Source organism: Brachionichthys hirsutus, chromosome 19, assembly GCF_040956055.1.
Source record: "Brachionichthys hirsutus isolate HB-005 chromosome 19, CSIRO-AGI_Bhir_v1, whole genome shotgun sequence".
Classification (NCBI taxonomy): domain Eukaryota; kingdom Metazoa; phylum Chordata; class Actinopteri; order Lophiiformes; family Brachionichthyidae; genus Brachionichthys; species Brachionichthys hirsutus.
Window position 1 is genome coordinate 973801 of NC_090915.1, and position 16602 is coordinate 990402.

Sequence of the window (16602 nt, forward strand, 5' to 3'; positions counted from 1 at the left end):
CCCCGATCACTGCTGGAGCCACTGTTGCCTTCACTCCCCACATCTTCTCCAGCTCTTGGTATTCCTCAAGCTTTTCGTGCTCTTTCTTCCTGATGTCGCTCGGGATCGCTCCATCTATCACTACCGCCGTCTTCTGTTCATCCACCACCACTGCGTCAGGCCGGTTGGCCGTCCCCAGTTTGTCCGTCTGGATCTGGAAGTCCCACAGGATCTTGGCTCGATTGTTCTCGACCACCTTTGGAGGTGTCCTCCATCTTGACTCTGTGTTCTCCAGTCCGCATTCGGTACAGATGTTCCTGTACGCTATGCCTGCTGCCTGGTTCTGTGGTTCCATGCATGCCTTCCCTGCCAGCATCTTACAGCCTGCTGTGATGTGCTGCACTCTCGGGCTTCTTTGCTCAGCATATATATATATATATATATATATATACAGTATATCGTACAGGACCCGCTCTTAAACAAGACATACCGTCCCGTGTTCAAGGATTTGTTTTATGGGTCAAACTACGATGGGATTTTAAGTAAACATGAGCAGTTCACTTCAGCTTTGTCAAACAGGAAAATAGAACAAAAGGAGAGAAAAACACTGCAAACCTCAAACCAAGAGAGATGGACTACTGAGGTGTGTGCTTATGGTACACATTTGCCCAGAGGGAACTTCACATCTCCTTGTTTAGAACACGAACTGCACGTTCGGGTTTGTGTTGGAACAGAGCGGCACTTTCAGACGTAATTACCTCCATCATATCTATCAGCCAGAGGAGCCTCTCCTACAGGTGGAGGGGTAATTGAGGTGAGAGAAAAAAAAACCTTTCAAATATTAGACAAAAGACAACAGCAAGTCACTGGAAGGACGTTATTTACAGCTAAAGAAGATACACACGGCTGTTCTGTAGCAAGATCTCTCTCTCTCTCTCTCTCTCCCATCTAATTTACCCACCAAAGAACAACGCCTGCCTACCCGTGCAGAGCTGAGGGTGGTGTTTGTCATGAAGCTGGCTGAAGACGAGGTCAGGGTGTCGGGGTACGACACCATGGACAGGGAGTCCGGTTGGAGTGCCGTGGCGCCGGCCGTCGCCTGTCGAGATTTTAGAGCCTGAATTTCACGACGCAGCACCAACCCGTCAAAATGCTCCAGGTCCTGCGGGTTGACGAGGCCTCGCACCTCTGACAGCAGGGAGAACTGAGCAGAAGAAGGTGCAGAGGGAAAAAAGAGGGGTGCTTGTTTTACACTTTCAGTTTGCTCAGATGTGAAGAGAATAACAGCAGAATGACTGCAGTTAACTTCCTAGAATGAGCAATAAGAGGAAACCAGTTATGGGACGCACACATTTAAGGCGCCTACAGTGCAGGTGCAAGATCCCAATGAATAGTGCCCATTGGTTTTTGAGATGCAGACAGCACCCCCGTCAAACATACAAACCAGGGTAACACTTAAAAGCCTATAAAACCTCATTGTGAGAAATTGAAAATAAAATGTCTCTGATTTATTATGAGTTTTATTTTTACAAAGTAAACGCCTTCAGAGTGTGAGAAAATCAAAAGACTTTTAAAAGTCAGACAGGAAGTACAAACACAACCCGGGCATTGGGCAGTGGCAAAAAAAAAGCCTCTCAAAAGGATTCAGAAAACGTACATTCAAAGCTCACAGCAGTCCCACAGAGAGAACACGGATTCTCATCCAATCATCTCTACTCCATCTGCTTCACCTTTGCGTGAGTGTTGAGAAGCTCGAATAACGCCACGACTAGCTGCTCCACGCCGATATGTCCGTCCCGGTACTCTTCCACGTAGTAGCCCATAGTCTGCCGCTCTGCCTCCGTCAGCAAGTGGCGTGCCTGCTCCTCCAGCATGGCCCGTGATTGGTTCGCCAGGCTGGACAGGGTGACCTGAGAGCCCGCTACACCTTTGTAAAACCCAGGCTGGTGTAGGCGGAGAGAAGGAGAAGAAAACATTGTTTTCGAATGTAGTCATTTCATTTTTACATTTACTTTTCTTTTCTGTGAAATGAAATGAGAGGAGAAGAGGGAAAATTAAAGAGAGGAGGAAGACAGAAAGAGCAAAGAGTGGGGCAATCGAGACAAAGAGAATGAAAAAGAGGGTGGAAAGGGGAGGTGAAAAATGAGAACAGAATGAGGAGAACAAGACACACAACCGGAGGTGTATCAGGAGTGAGGAGGAGGGATTGTGGAGCAGGGTGAATTAGAGGCGAAATGGAGAGGAGGAGGAGGAGGAGGAGGAAAAGATGTGACAGATCACGGAAGCTGAAAACAGAAAGGTAGGGAAATATGGAAATACAGAAAAAGAAGTGCCACGGCTACTCAGTATTGGAGGAGAGGAAAACCGTACAGAGAGAGGAAGAGTGCACAGGAAGTGATGGCTAGGAGGAAGAGAGGGGGAGAAAACTGCAGAGATCCAGAGGACATGGAGGAGGCTGAGAGACGATGGCAGGAAGCTGATCAGGCCGGACACACAAAGAACAAGAACTCAAATTACACCCACACCAGTCTGCTCCTCCCAGAAGGATACGCGATCACCCTACTTCCTGCTTCCTCTGGGCTGACCATCGTTCATTGTCACGCTACGCGGCGCTAGCAGAAACTGTTGTTCACACATGTGGGTGGAGGATTATCCTTTTCTTTTTTCTTTTACAGCTTTCATATCGGTCCCTGGTGTGCCGGCTGCTCTGCCAATCACAAGAATGACACTCTGGCTGCAAAGTCTGCTCCTCTTCTTCTCTCTGTGTCCATTCCTTTTCTCTTCTCAGTTATCTGTGCTCTGCCATGCAGCTCGTCTTTAATGAACTACTTAATGACAGATACCACTTCAAAGTCAGCGCTTCAGGCTCTGCGTCCACCTGCGTTCATCAGAAACGAGAGGAAGAAACACGCCTCCTCCTTCCCTTCCTTTTCTCTGCCTCCTCGTCCTCGACTCTTGTTCACACTTGATCAGCCGTATCGTGGGTTGGAGTTGCCCAAGAGTCAGAAGAGAGCCACCCAAGGTGAACTCGCTGCCGTGAGCCACCCTGCCTGAATTTGAATCACCTCGGCGCTCAACCCAAAAGGCTTCCGTGTCTTTGTTTCTGAAATCAAGGGCATCAGGGAACGAACCGGTGAGACCACATGAGGCATGTCAGCATTCCGTCTGTCTCTGGCTGTTCTATTAGAGGTCAGATTGGCAATTGAGGGAGTTAATGAAATCCATTGTCACTCAAATGGAGTGGAACACCTTCAGTCTCTCGCTAATGCGGGTGTGCTCAAGAAGGCAAGGATGCAGAGACAGAGCTCTTACTGTAAAAGTGTGATTGTACAGTTAAAGTTAAAGGCCATCCAGTGAATGTGGTCAGTTTGCTGGACCCAGCTCATCTCTGCAGTCCTAGTGGTTTCGGCGAACCCTGTCCACATCCAATCGATACAACGGAACTCAGATGGATCAAAAAAGCTGGTTGCGTTATGACCTAGAAATGTCACAAGATTTATTCCTGCTTGCTTGAGCGCATTCAAAAATAAAACAGGAGGGAAAGACCATAATGGCCTTTTTGCAGCAGCAGCAGTTATAAAACTACCCCCTCTGCCGTTTGTTGAATCATCTTCAAAATTTACTCCAGGGACAGAAGAAATCACTATTTGCCTGCAGTTTTCTGCCATCAGGTGCACAGCGGGAAGCATTTCCGCCGCACTGTCACCACTTATCTCTGTAGCTCGGAATATCTCATCAACTTACTTTGATGCAATGGCACCCAGACATAAATGAGCAAACTGGGCAGCTGCTTGGCAGAAGATGCCCACATGGCCATCAGAGAGCTCTTTGTAGGAAAAAAAGAATAGAAAAGAAATGACTACTACTACTGTACTCTCGGCTTGTCCCCTGAGGGCTCGCCACAGCAAATCCAATGTCTCCACTTCACCCTGTCCTTTGCATCGTCCTCCCCAACACCAGCCACTCTCATGTCCTCCCTCACTATGCTGTTAACTGTTGCGGATCACTTCTGATCCAGAAAAGATTCTGAATTCTGGATCACTTTGAAATGTCCGTTAACATTGCAGTCAATGGAGCTTCAAAATGTGTTCCTCAATAATTGACTGTTGACTATTGACCGATGTTTAAGGAATTTAACACAGTCATGTAGGGTGGAGATCTCTATCTTTCTAAACTAATTTCATCCAGATCGGATCCGGAATGCGGATACTGTCATGATCTGAATTTTCCCATTTACTTATTTATAATGGAGAATAAAAAAAATTAAAAAAATAACTAGAAAGACAATCAGAGATTGCAGACCCCGCCTCCAATAGACTTTTGGATCTTGTGAGACAGTAAACAGGGCTTCCGGATCAGAGGGGCCAAACCTGCTCTAGCTTGCTGCTCCGGAACGTACTACAAGACTCCTTCTGGACTCTTTTTCCCATCATGCCATTCGTGTCCCTCCCTCTTAAAGTGGCAGTTTACAGCAGAGGCACAATTCCAGATGTAAAAATAATTCCAGAATCTGGATCCAGATCCGGATCGACGCCATTCTCGGGGAGGACCGAGCCACGGACAGAACCTTGCTTGTGTAAAACTTTCAAGTTGATTGGGTTCCTAGTTTTTGAGTTATGCGCTCGGACAGACAGACAAACAAACAAACAAACGGACCCAATTGCAATACCCTCGCCTCCCCTTCGGCAAGGGTAAAAAAAATAATCATATCTGGTAAAACATGCATTCAATTCACTCACCTCTATTTTACAACCAAATTTCATCTGGATTGGATCCCGAATGAGGTTAGGAATTTCTTTTTAATTTTAACATTGAAAACCCCATTTAGGGATTCAAAAATTGATGATGATCCAGATCACCATGTGTAAATCCAATTAGGAGGGGAATGAGCTGCTTGGCGGAGGTCTGCACTCTCGGAGTTCTTTTCTTGTTCAGTTGTCAGTTTCACGGTCAGTCACAGGAATGTACAAAAAATCCATAGGGCACAATTTAATTAAGACATGAATAATTAAAGTGGCAAAGTGTTTATGGTAGGTACTTCCGTTCCAGAGCAAAACAGACCGAAACAAATTTTGCAAGCCAAATTGTTATTACTTTTAAAATACCACTGTACAAATAGAAATCTGTACTATGTGTTGGTGTACTTCAGTCACCTCTGGGCTCGTCTGGAGGTTCAAGGGAGTCCCATGAATTAAATATCTGAGGTCTCAACACATGGCCCTGTGGTAATCGTTCAGTATGAACCACTGTAATATCGGCCGACTCAGATTCATTAGTAGATTTAATAATAATAATAATATGCTTTATTTATATAGCACTTTTCTAGAAATAAAATTCACAAAGCGCTTTTACAGACAAAAAAATAAAAAATAAACAAGAACCATACAAACAAAATATATATAATCAATAAGCCAAACCGTGCAAAACAGATTTATGATTAGTTTTATTCAAAGTTGAATGACTTTAATGATTTAGTTATGCTACTTCTACTGAACGTTCCCGTTGCCACAGCAAGTAACAAAACAAAACTGTTGATTAGAATAAAAATGAAATTTGAAACCGCCAATCATACCTCCATATTAATTAATTAATTAATTAATTAACATTAGGAAAAGGTTTTGCAGATTATCATAATTATTTTGTATTTTAAATACTTCCTTGGAATCAAGGCTGAAAAATACATGAAGCCTTCACATGATAAAAGAACAAGGCTTTTGGGTTCTGTTTATGTGTGAATGTGTTGATAGAATATTTCCTCCCCTCCTTTCTCTTTGCTCGTTGCTTTGCAGACACAGTTCAGCTTCAGGCTTTTCTTGGAAGTGCCTGTTGGATTAGAACTCAGACTCTTACGGGCGCCACTCCGCAATAAAAGCAGGTTCTGGTTGGAAATCTGGATCTCTACGACGTTAAATATACGATAAAATATCATACATATGTGTCGTGTTTATTGTGTCCACATCAGCATGGCAGCTTTTGTGTTCCCCGGATGGAGCGACTGGAATACGGCGCATAACTGAATACAATCATGCAAATGCAGAAATGCCAGCATAGTCATTTTCATTGTATCCATCTTACTGCTTTTGACTTTATGCAAAACGGAAAAGCCCAAGTTATTCTTCATAATAACAGCAAGCACTCCTCTGACATACAGAAAGCGCTTTAAAATCCTGCACGCTGTAGTTTTATTGAGAGAGCCTCTGTTCTGGGAAAAGTTTCCCAGCAAAATGACCTTGCTTTGTAATCAACATCGTCGCTGAGTTTGAGCAGTTTCAATTTCCCTCACTCACTCCTAATGATATATGCATACATAAGACAGGATGTTCAATATAGTCTGTTTTATATAGATCTGCTAAACCTTTAAAATGCAATGCTTAAAGATCTGAAGAACTAATGTTGATTCAGGGGAACGAGCCTGGAATTCTGACCACATATCTCCAACTGGTGGTCAATTGTTGCATCAATTGAGTAATTTAATATTGGTTTTATTTTTATTTGTATTGTTAATTGTGGATGATTTATGTACGAAGGACTTTCAACGGAAACAAGACCGCAAGGGCTTTTTTGAAATGCTCCTCTTAGACAGGATGTTTGACTTTATTTGTACTGTAATACGTGCTACTGTGTGACTGTACTTGTACTCTAACATTCTATCTAATAAATATATTCATCATCAATTATTGCTTAATTATAACCTAATATTTGCATAAACGTAATTAATAAAGTTAAAAATAATCAGCATTTCAATTATTTTCAAAAGAAACAGTAAATCCTGAAGACACACTCCAATGAGCTGTTATAGAGGTTGATTTTCTCGCCGAGTTGAGTGAATAGGCAGAAAAAGACGCAGCAAACAACAGCAAGAAGATAAAACAATTTAGAGGCCTTCTTCTTTTGCTAAAACCGACTCAAGCTGTGCCCATTTGGGTGTGTCTGATTCATTGCTGCTAATAAATCAAACAAATCGGTTTATTCTGGTGCATCCATGGTCATCTTACAACCTCTTAAATTCATGCAATCAGAAGACCCAATAAGCAAATTAGGTTTGACCAATAAAAGTGATATTTACCCTCGTTGTTTGCTGTAATGCATTTTGTTGGCCTCTCAAACAACATTCATCGCTCTAGATCAGAGCCCAAATGGGGTCAACGCAGAATTAATGACTGAGAATTGCTTTGTGACCTATCCTTAATGAATCGGCTTATCGGGCTGGCTTGGCCTAAAGGCTGCAACTGCAGGATGAAGCGGTAGGGAGGGGGCGTCTGGAAAGACAGAAGAAGTGACCGCTGGATCTGCAACGGAACCGGACGACTGAGAGATGGCAGAAAACTACATTAACAGAACACAAATCTTATTGGCATAATTATCAACAGATCAGTCAGAGAGACTGATATTCATGCTGAGGTTAGGAATTTATGAAAAGCGCTCCCCTGCAGGAACAGCAGGGCTTTGAGGTAAGGCTTCTTACCCCAAAGCCCTGCTGCGCCTGCATGCATTTGCCTCTTAATGCCATTCTTGTTTTCTCTCTACAACACTGCACATTTGAGTCCAACAAATCTACTGTAGTTGACTTGCACGCTTTCTCTCGTAATAAAATACATGATTTCACTTCATTAATTTTTGCACCTTTGTGCTTACAAAGGCCGTTTGCTACTCTAACAAGCCCCTTAAGGATTTGAAAGGCAGCTGCAGCACAAACTGATTACAATTAAGACCTTTGTGCTTCCACATTAAAGCAACTGAAAACTTAATAGCTAAACATGGCATAAAATTAAAACGCCCGTGGATGCTTGTTCAGGCCATAAATGTAGGTTTCACAGAAAACGCCGTAAATTTCGATTTTATGATTCTGACTTTGCGCATGAATAGTGTTGTCTAGTTGAAACAGGAAAGGATCAAAGGCACACAGGAGCCAAAAAGTTGGTTGTGCCTTCTGCCCGACAAGTCCTAGAAATAAAAACGGTCTTTGCTGTTTTATTCTGCCAATGAGCATCGATAAGCATTTTATATTCTGATTGCCATTTTAATACTTTGTTGTATAACACAGGCAGCGGTGCAGACAAACATAAACCGACTACTATCTTGAGTGAAAGAACCAATATGGTCTCAGATTTCTCAGATAACGGTTGGTTGCTCAGAGAGAAAGACGAGGATGGAAAAAATAGAGGACATAAAGACACTTGCAATAAAAAGCAAAAAGACTTCTAGACCGGCCAATCACATGAACGCATGAAAAAAAAGCAGGAGTAAACACACACAAACATAACATTTCCCCACACTTTGGATCGCCTCATCCTGGAGATCGAATCAAATGAGATGTATTTGATGAAGGTCAGTCTACAGGATGGATGGTTCAACTAGATTCCCAGCATGGTTCAAACTGTGTGATAAAACCAATACCGGTAATATCATCGTGTTCACACAACATGAGCAAAAATCCCTTTGAGGACTGCGGGGTGTTGTGATGGGAAGGAGGGACAGTGGAGAAGCTAAAGCTGCTACTATGAGGAGGTTGACCCTGCTTGACTGGAGAACTAGTGACCATCAGATTATTATTCTCTAATCCTTACTAACAGATTAGGCTTTCTCTTCAGTTAATTTAAACATTTTGACTTGTTACCGGAACATCTTGGGATAAACATTACCGATCATGCATGAATGAAAAATAATTATACCACAACTCAATCGCTGCCAAGTTGCTATTTAGAGTAGATCCTCTCCTGCTTTCATCATTGACAGAACAACAAATCATCCGTCTCATTCACTGGATCTGGAGGCTGTTCATGTTTATCTCATCGTGTCTCCACAGATCTCTCTCAGAAGTCCAGCTCATGCAAAATGCATGCTGTGACATATCACTTCCAATAATCCTTATTTGTATTTCTGCTGTACATTTTTGAACCAACAATCAATAAAAGACTTGCAATCATTTACAAGACCATGACTTGTGAGGAACTCTTTATGCTGTATCTCCTCTTGAGATGCAACATGAAGTCCTATTGATCCTCTCTATCAGGGGTAGGCAACCTTTTTCATGACGCGCCGACGTGTTGCTGACCAGGAAGTGACAAAAATTAGCAAGGGTGAAGTTAGAAAGGCAATGAAGAGAATGAAGAATGGGAAGGCAGTTGGACCGGATGACATAGCTGTGGAGGTGTGGAAGTGTCTCGGAGAGGTAGCCGTATAGTTTTTAAGGATCTACAATCCTAGAGGGGAAGAAGATGCCAGAGGAACGGAGGAGAAGTGGGCTGGTGCCCATTTTCAAGAACAAGGGAGTGACGCGCTGATCACTTCCTCACATGCGCACCGTGCTCCAGTTCTGAAGTTCAAGAGCACAGTATGCATCGTACAAATGAATTGGCCTGCTAATTCAGGCTGAACACCTGCTTTTTTTTGTTTCTTTGCCTTCCTTCATCTGCCCCTAAATAAGGAGTAGAAAGTGGAGCAAAAGGAATCGGCCTTGTTAGGACTTTCCTCTGAGAGCTGAAATAAAAAGGTGGCGAGCGCGTTGGGACAATGAAGCTTGAAGCTTGAAGCTTATGGTAATGATTTCCTTGGATTTCAGAATGAAATTATTCTCTGCTCAGTGCTGTCCCGGTCATTCCCATATCAACTGTAAGAGTAACATCTCACCCCTGCAGAGACCTTCGTGTGAGGGTTTGGTATTAAACCCGAGTGGTTTGCAGTCTCTTATAAAATGTTAATGACCCTTACTTGACCTCTGCTGTAATCAGGCTGGGCTCAAAGTGGCGGAGCACGCAGCTTCTCCCGTTAATGGAAGGATGGATGAATGACGCAGTTTGCATTGCCGTGAACCAGAAATGCCCTGTCAGGTCTGGAACTATGGGAATAGGAAAGAAGTGTGTTTGCATCAGAATCACTGCAAACTAGAGCATTGAAACAGCTAAATAAGATCCATCCCAGTCAAATCAGAGCTGCCTGTCTGCACGGCGCAGTGAGAGAGAGAAGGTGTGGAGAGGATGCAGCCTGGAATAGGGGCTGACATGAAGCCCGGCCTCGCCTTGAGAAAATCTAAGAATAAGAATAACACAAACTAATGGTAGAAATAAAAATTACCTTCATGGGGTAAGACTGGCAACCTTTACAATAAAACAACGCTTTAATGAAGTTAATGTACAGGCCAGTGTCAAAACTGGAACAAACTATCAATGTCAAACCAAATGATTCTGAGGAGAATTAATGGATAACTCAGTTCATGTTATTCTTGAGTCGGTGCATTTTCAACTTAAAAGAATTCAGTTTAAAAAAAAGTGATGGAAGAAAACGGTTTTCCTTCGTTTTACTATTTTCCTCATTAGCTGAAAAGGTCAAATGTCCCAATGTAATCTTTAATGTTTTGTGTTCTGTTTGGACCCCCTGGAGGTTGGCTGTTGCCACGGCAATAAGTAATAGGGAAATAAAACAAACCCTATAAATTACTTTTAAAACCTCTTCTGGGGGAAAACAGTTCCTAGAAAAAGACTTCCCTTATCCATCATCCGTCTCTCAGTGTTGTTCCAGTGCTGCTGCGATACATCAAGTGCCACCTCTGCCAGGAGAGGACTGTCCATCAGAGCCCCCATAATGAAAACTGAGCTCTCCCACTCACCTCCCTCCCCCATTCGTTCTCTGCTGCTCTCTCCTCCGACTTTTCTCTTTCTCCTCTCTCATTTCTGCATTTCATTCAACATTCCCACTCTGCAAAGTCACATTCAAAGTCACCACAAATTCATTTAAAAAAAACACTCTAATGACATCATAGGATGGAGCAATTTAGGGAGCTTGAAATAAATAATTTGGGATATATGATGAAAGACCAAAACAGAATATACCACATCAGCTCATTAGAACTGACACAAGATTGTGTTTAAACATTTTGTTTTTATCATCACACTTAAAACTAGAAGAGCACTCGGAGAACGCAGACCTCCGCCGAGCACCTCAGTCTCCCTATATTGGGATGTACACCAATTCCTGGACCATGAAAACAAACCCTTAGCAATCGGATTCACAATGATATCATTATTAGTTTAGAAGTTATTCACTAAAAGCTCACTTTCAGTAATGGCGGATTCTTCTGAATATTGATCCAGAGCTTTTGAAGATACAACAAATCCATTTGTCCACTACTAATTCCACAATAGGAGCGTTTACATGGACACATGTAATCTGGTTAAAATCCTGATCGGAATAAAAATGCTTCATGTACACACCCAAATCGGAATAGTCTGATCCAATCTAGCTCGATCCGGTCACAATTCTATCCCGATTGAGAGGGGTGCTTTATACCGATTGATGATCCGATCAGGGCGCATGAAAACACTTCTTCCGATGTTTCGGTACAAGCCGTCGTTACTGCGCATGTCTGTGACGTCAGCTAAACGCGCTGCTGTTATTCCCGGAAGCTAGCTGAAGCAGAACGAGCGAAAGAACTGGTCAATATCTGAGACAAACATGTTACCGGAGACATTAAAGGAGGAAACTAACAGCGCAAACGGGGAAAACGAGCGAAATAACGCTGACGTTTCAAGCATAAAAGCGCGGAGCGATGATTTGTTTACAACGGAAGTCGCTACGGGATCTCTTGTGAGCCATCACCAAAACTTAATCAACTGTTCCTGGTATGATTCCCGACATTTCCTGGAAATCTCATCAGGATCCGTTGAGAAACTTTTGAGGTATCTTGCTAAAAGACAAACAGCAGAAAAACAAACCAACGCAGGCGAAAACATATCCTCGTCGGCGGAGGAAATAAAACCAGAGCAGCCAATCATGACACAAACTCAAACTGACTGGTTCTGGAACAAATGCCATGAGTTGTAAAATTAATGAAAAATTCATATTGTCCCTTTTTCGGTTATACAACTAAATAATAAATAAATGGTTATTATTACTGCAAGAATTTTAGCAAGAAACTAAATAAGTAACAAAAGAAATGTCTGTCAAGTATTGATTATTGATTGAATGGATGTTGAGACCACTGTTGAATAAAAGGAGGAAAAACACTGCTAATGCTTTAAAAAAAACACAAATATATATATATACACACACACACACACACACACAAGAGGCAGTCATGAGACTGCCTGTTAACTCCAGACATTTGTCTGTCTTGTATTTAGAGACCACACACATACACAAAAGTAAATTACTTGTTGTGACTCTCACCTTTCCTGACGCAGAGGCCCCTTTCTCCATCGAGAAGCTGCAGAGAAACAGTTATAAAGGACAAATTACTCCTTTGGGGAACTCAGAGGACTATATTTTATATATTTTATCAGCTGTGGAACTTTGTAAACACAAAGTTCTACATTAAGCCTGTCATGCAGAGCTCAGCCATCTGTTAAAGAAATGTGGATGTTTTCTTTTTACCTATACACAGTATACGTACTTTAGCAATGCAACAGGCGTGCGTGTTTTGGACCTCTGCAGATCCCAACGCAGCTACAGATGTCAGAATGCCTTTTTCTTGATATTACTGATGATGAGGATGCCGTTGCTATTCCTAATTTCTATCGTCATCATTCTGAACTATCTGAAAGGACAGACCATGATGAAGTCCACGAACGTGTTTCCCACAAGCCCTGGCATTATATGATGACCCCTAGAGGAACTGTTTTGTTAAGCTCGACTTTTATATGCTGACTGCAGCAAAACAGTTTGAATAAGAAGATTAAAAAGACGTGAATGGCAAAGTTAAAAAAGGCAGCCAACAAAAATCCACTAAAAAAAATTACAATACAGGTGTGAGCTTTCATTTGAACTTTATCAATGGGTACATGATGTTGGACGCACATACATACACTACACACACACACACACACTGAGTTTATGTTTGCCCAAGGCAAGTGCACTGAAATATAATGTTAGCATTTGCGCCTACCAGCTCTACTTATTAGCACCAGGGAAATACCTCTTCTGGCAGCTTTTCACTTTCTGAATATATTTATCACAGGCGGGAAAAAAAGGTGCATTATTAAAGTCTTTCAAAATTATTCCATTATCCATCCATCCATCTTCCACCATCAGGGGCCGGGATATGGAGGCAAGAGACTCAGCAGGGATTGAAAGCTGTCATGTAAACGCCCGGTAGCCACATTAGCATTGGCATCCGGCGGGATGTAAACAGCAGCAATCATGACCACAGTGAAGTCTCTAGACGTACAGGCCTGCATTTGACAGTGACAAACTCCACATGTGGGGAGCAGTGTCTGTCCACAGTCACTGTGTTAGTTCACCAGCTGTTATTGGCATAACCCCCCCCCCCCCCCCCCCCCCGCTCCAGCCGGGGTCCCTTGTTCTGTCATGACGTTGAGCCGTGTAGCCCGCTAGCTCAATGGCAGAGTCCGGAATGGATGAATGAAGCCAGGTCTCCGTGGTCACCAGCATGCAACGGTTCTTTATGAATCTATTAGTTGCAACCTGCAGCTTTTGAACTGCCCATCACCCAGGACCTGGTTGCCATGGGAGACCCTACCAGGAGTATAACGCTCTCGACCAACAGAGCCAGTGGGATCATCCGGGGGGTTCCATTATTTTCACACTATTTAAAACAATGGCTCAATCTCACACACAAAAATGTGTTTTGACAGGAATCAGACGGCAGACATGTCTTCCACTCAGCCCTCTCAGTGAAATTAAAGCTGAGACATTCAAATATATCTCACATAAAATATTTTTTATGACACATTTTTCTGTCAGGGTGAAATAACTTGTGAAAGTGTCTTTAGATGCTCAAATGCTCCCTAAATAAAAAAGCACTGAATCGTGTAAAGGCAATAACCCGCAGCATGGTCTTTGGGGCACAGTAAATAAACCTGTAATCAAAGCCAAGACAGAGGAAAACATTGCAGTCCCACTTGCAATGGGGCAATAAACTCAAAGAGATCTGCTCTGGGATTCAAATTCAATTAGCCCCACTGACTTCTGGGTCCGACCAGCTGTTTATTGTCACCTTATTCAAATCTTTCAAATGTCTTCTCTCTGGCTGCTCTCTTTGTGCCACCAGATAATTATCACTTCTTCAAGGAAGAGACACCAAATGAAACACAGTGTGCAGCCCTATAATTACACTAATTTTAAATATGCTACGGGGGAACGAGAGACAGAAAGCCAGCAGGTCAGCCATATTCTGCTTTGCTAAAATAAGCCAAAATGTAAATAAAATCCACGCAACAACGGAAATCTATTAATGGGATTCATTTACGATTTTTATGATAAAGACAAAAATCAGAACACTTTTCAGATTTTGTCCATCATAATACAAAACTCTGTCCAGTTATGCCTAAATGTTCTTGCAGGGATCAGAATGACTTAGACTGGAGGAAATAATGCAAACATATATTTATTTGAATTGAGATGTGAAAATAATAATAAATAATAATGTAAATATGTAAACAAAACTGTAAATTTGTACATCTGGCACAGCAAATAAAGATAGAATTAGATGTGCTTTTAGTTGCACAGATGTCTTGAACGCACCACGTATCCATGAGACTGGGTTCTCTTGTGAGGAATCGCGCATATTGTTAAAGATATTTTAAATATCAATCTCCTGATAAAATAAAGGTCAAATAAATAAAATAATGGAATTCTGGTTCATTAGTTACTTACGTAAGTGATTCATTTTGGCAGTCGCATATTTATTCCGAACCTATTTAGAAATGGACACATTTACACCTAAGACAGTTAAAGACATCACTTTCTGTTCTGCTGGAATATGTTAGTTAATAACGGGGTCCCGTACCGGTATACGTTTAGACAGCTTTATTACTGTCATTGCTAATGAAGTCTGGACACGACACACTCAATATTGAAATGACATTCACCCGGTGCTTCCTGTCATGCTGCTTTCCTTCTTTATGCTGACCTAAGATAATTTGCCTGTGTCCATATTTACAGCTGAGTCTTTAGAGTTGGTATCAAATGTTGTCATCTGAATAACAAAGCAACTAAACAACCTGTCACCTGGCTTGATTTCAGTCAGGAGGCATTTGATTCTAGAATAACAAAATGCGTTTTCATTTTTTACAGGATCATTCGCCTACTGATAATCTATTTCGTTTTATGAGCTACTTCTGCCAGAGAGTGCTTTTATCTGTGGGTTGCAGAGGTCAAAATGCCGTTTGCACGTTGACAATAACTGAAAGATAATTTGATTTGTCAAACTGCATGCCCACTCTGCCGATCACACCGCAATGAAATCATTTGTTTCATGGGAATTGTGTTAAGTAGCATCAGAAATCCATATAACAGCGTGATGTTGTGCCAAACCCACCCGGCCATGCTGCTGTCGGCAGAGCTCTCCGCAATCTGCGAGCTGGCGATCCACTTCGTCTCGCCCACCACTGTCCTAGCGTGAGGCAGGCGGCCCACGTCCTTCACCGTCATCATCAGGTGCCGCGACGACTTCAGGACACTGACGGCTTCGTCGTGAGGGATGCTCAGAAAGCTGCGACTGTTCACCTCCAAGATTTGGTCTCCGACCTGCGAAGAAGGGAATCCACACAGAGGCGTCGTGGAGGGGACTGAGCAAGGCGGCGAGGATGGAGCAGGCTGAAGTCGTGACATGCATGGGTTCGTGTGTCAAAGGTCCGATAATGGGATGGGGTGGTGGAGGTGAAGGAGGCATTTAATAGATCACAACGGGATTAGCAGGTTTGGGAAGGTTTTTGAGGGATGTGAAATTGGACAGCGAACAGAAATAAGGACACACAAATGAAAGTAAATGTTATTTAGATTCTTCCACTGATGAGCTCGAGCTGTTTCTGTCAACGAGGCCTCCTTGCAATAGGAGAACAGGTGAAGTCTGCCCAAGACAAACATCCTGTCTCCATTAATTAGCCTTTGAATAGTAGCTTTGTTGTCGTTTGTTCTTTACATTTGCAGAGCAGTGTGTGTGGGCTGCATGCACAACTACGCCCAAGAAATGGGACATTGAAGCATCCAGAACACAGAGACAGCGAGCATCTTGCAACAGGAGTGAAATTAAAAATAGGAATGTCAGCAGTTTACCGGCAAACACGTTCCTCCAGTGGAGGATTTGGCTTGGACGTGGATGTTGTGCAGCTTGAGAACAACATGCATCAAAGACGCACACGCACAAATGCACCATCAATTAGACGACGTTTTAAAATGCAAAAAGCATTATCCCAATCACAAGGCTCGTCCCAATGCAGAAAGCAAGCGTGAATCTGAACTCTGAAGCTGATTTTATTTGGAGCTGTCCTGCAGCAGATGATGAGAATCCAGTGAAAACGGCAGTGGACCAGTAATAATGTCCGTAGCGATATGCGTCAGGGTGCATTACAGAAGACAATCAAGATATGCCAAATCCTCAGCCCAGGCGCTCCAACTCAACGGCAGTACTGTGGAACAAATATGCTATTTTGAGAGGGCGGATGAATACTACAGAAGAAGGTAGGCTGTGATGTCATGTCCTGCTTTCTGAGCAGCAGCATCTTCTGTCTTACGGTTTGGTCTCTGGCCATTAACCCTGCGTGGTTGTGTGGTTTGTAGGAAGCGATTTGTTCGGGAGCCGTGGCTGGTTCGCTGACGGCTGTTACGGGGCTGATCTGACCAGAGTCTGGTGGCTCGGTGCCGCGGCTGTTAGTCTTACTTCATAAA

The 16602-nt window shown here is 42.8% G+C and overlaps 1 protein-coding gene across 1 annotated transcript in view; it reads right to left on the minus strand.

The window, feature by feature from the left end:
* Positions 1–16602, minus strand: part of whrna (whirlin a) — a 92682-nt gene that overhangs the window by 13139 nt on the left and 62941 nt on the right. Inside the window, exons 4-7 of the mRNA XM_068752980.1 lie at positions 15254–15462; positions 12145–12181; positions 1710–1922; positions 962–1183 (exon numbers count right to left, since the gene is read on the minus strand). Of these exons, the coding sequence (XP_068609081.1) occupies positions 962–1183; positions 1710–1922; positions 12145–12181; positions 15254–15462 (681 nt within the window). The remainder of the gene's footprint in view (positions 1–961; positions 1184–1709; positions 1923–12144; positions 12182–15253; positions 15463–16602) is intronic.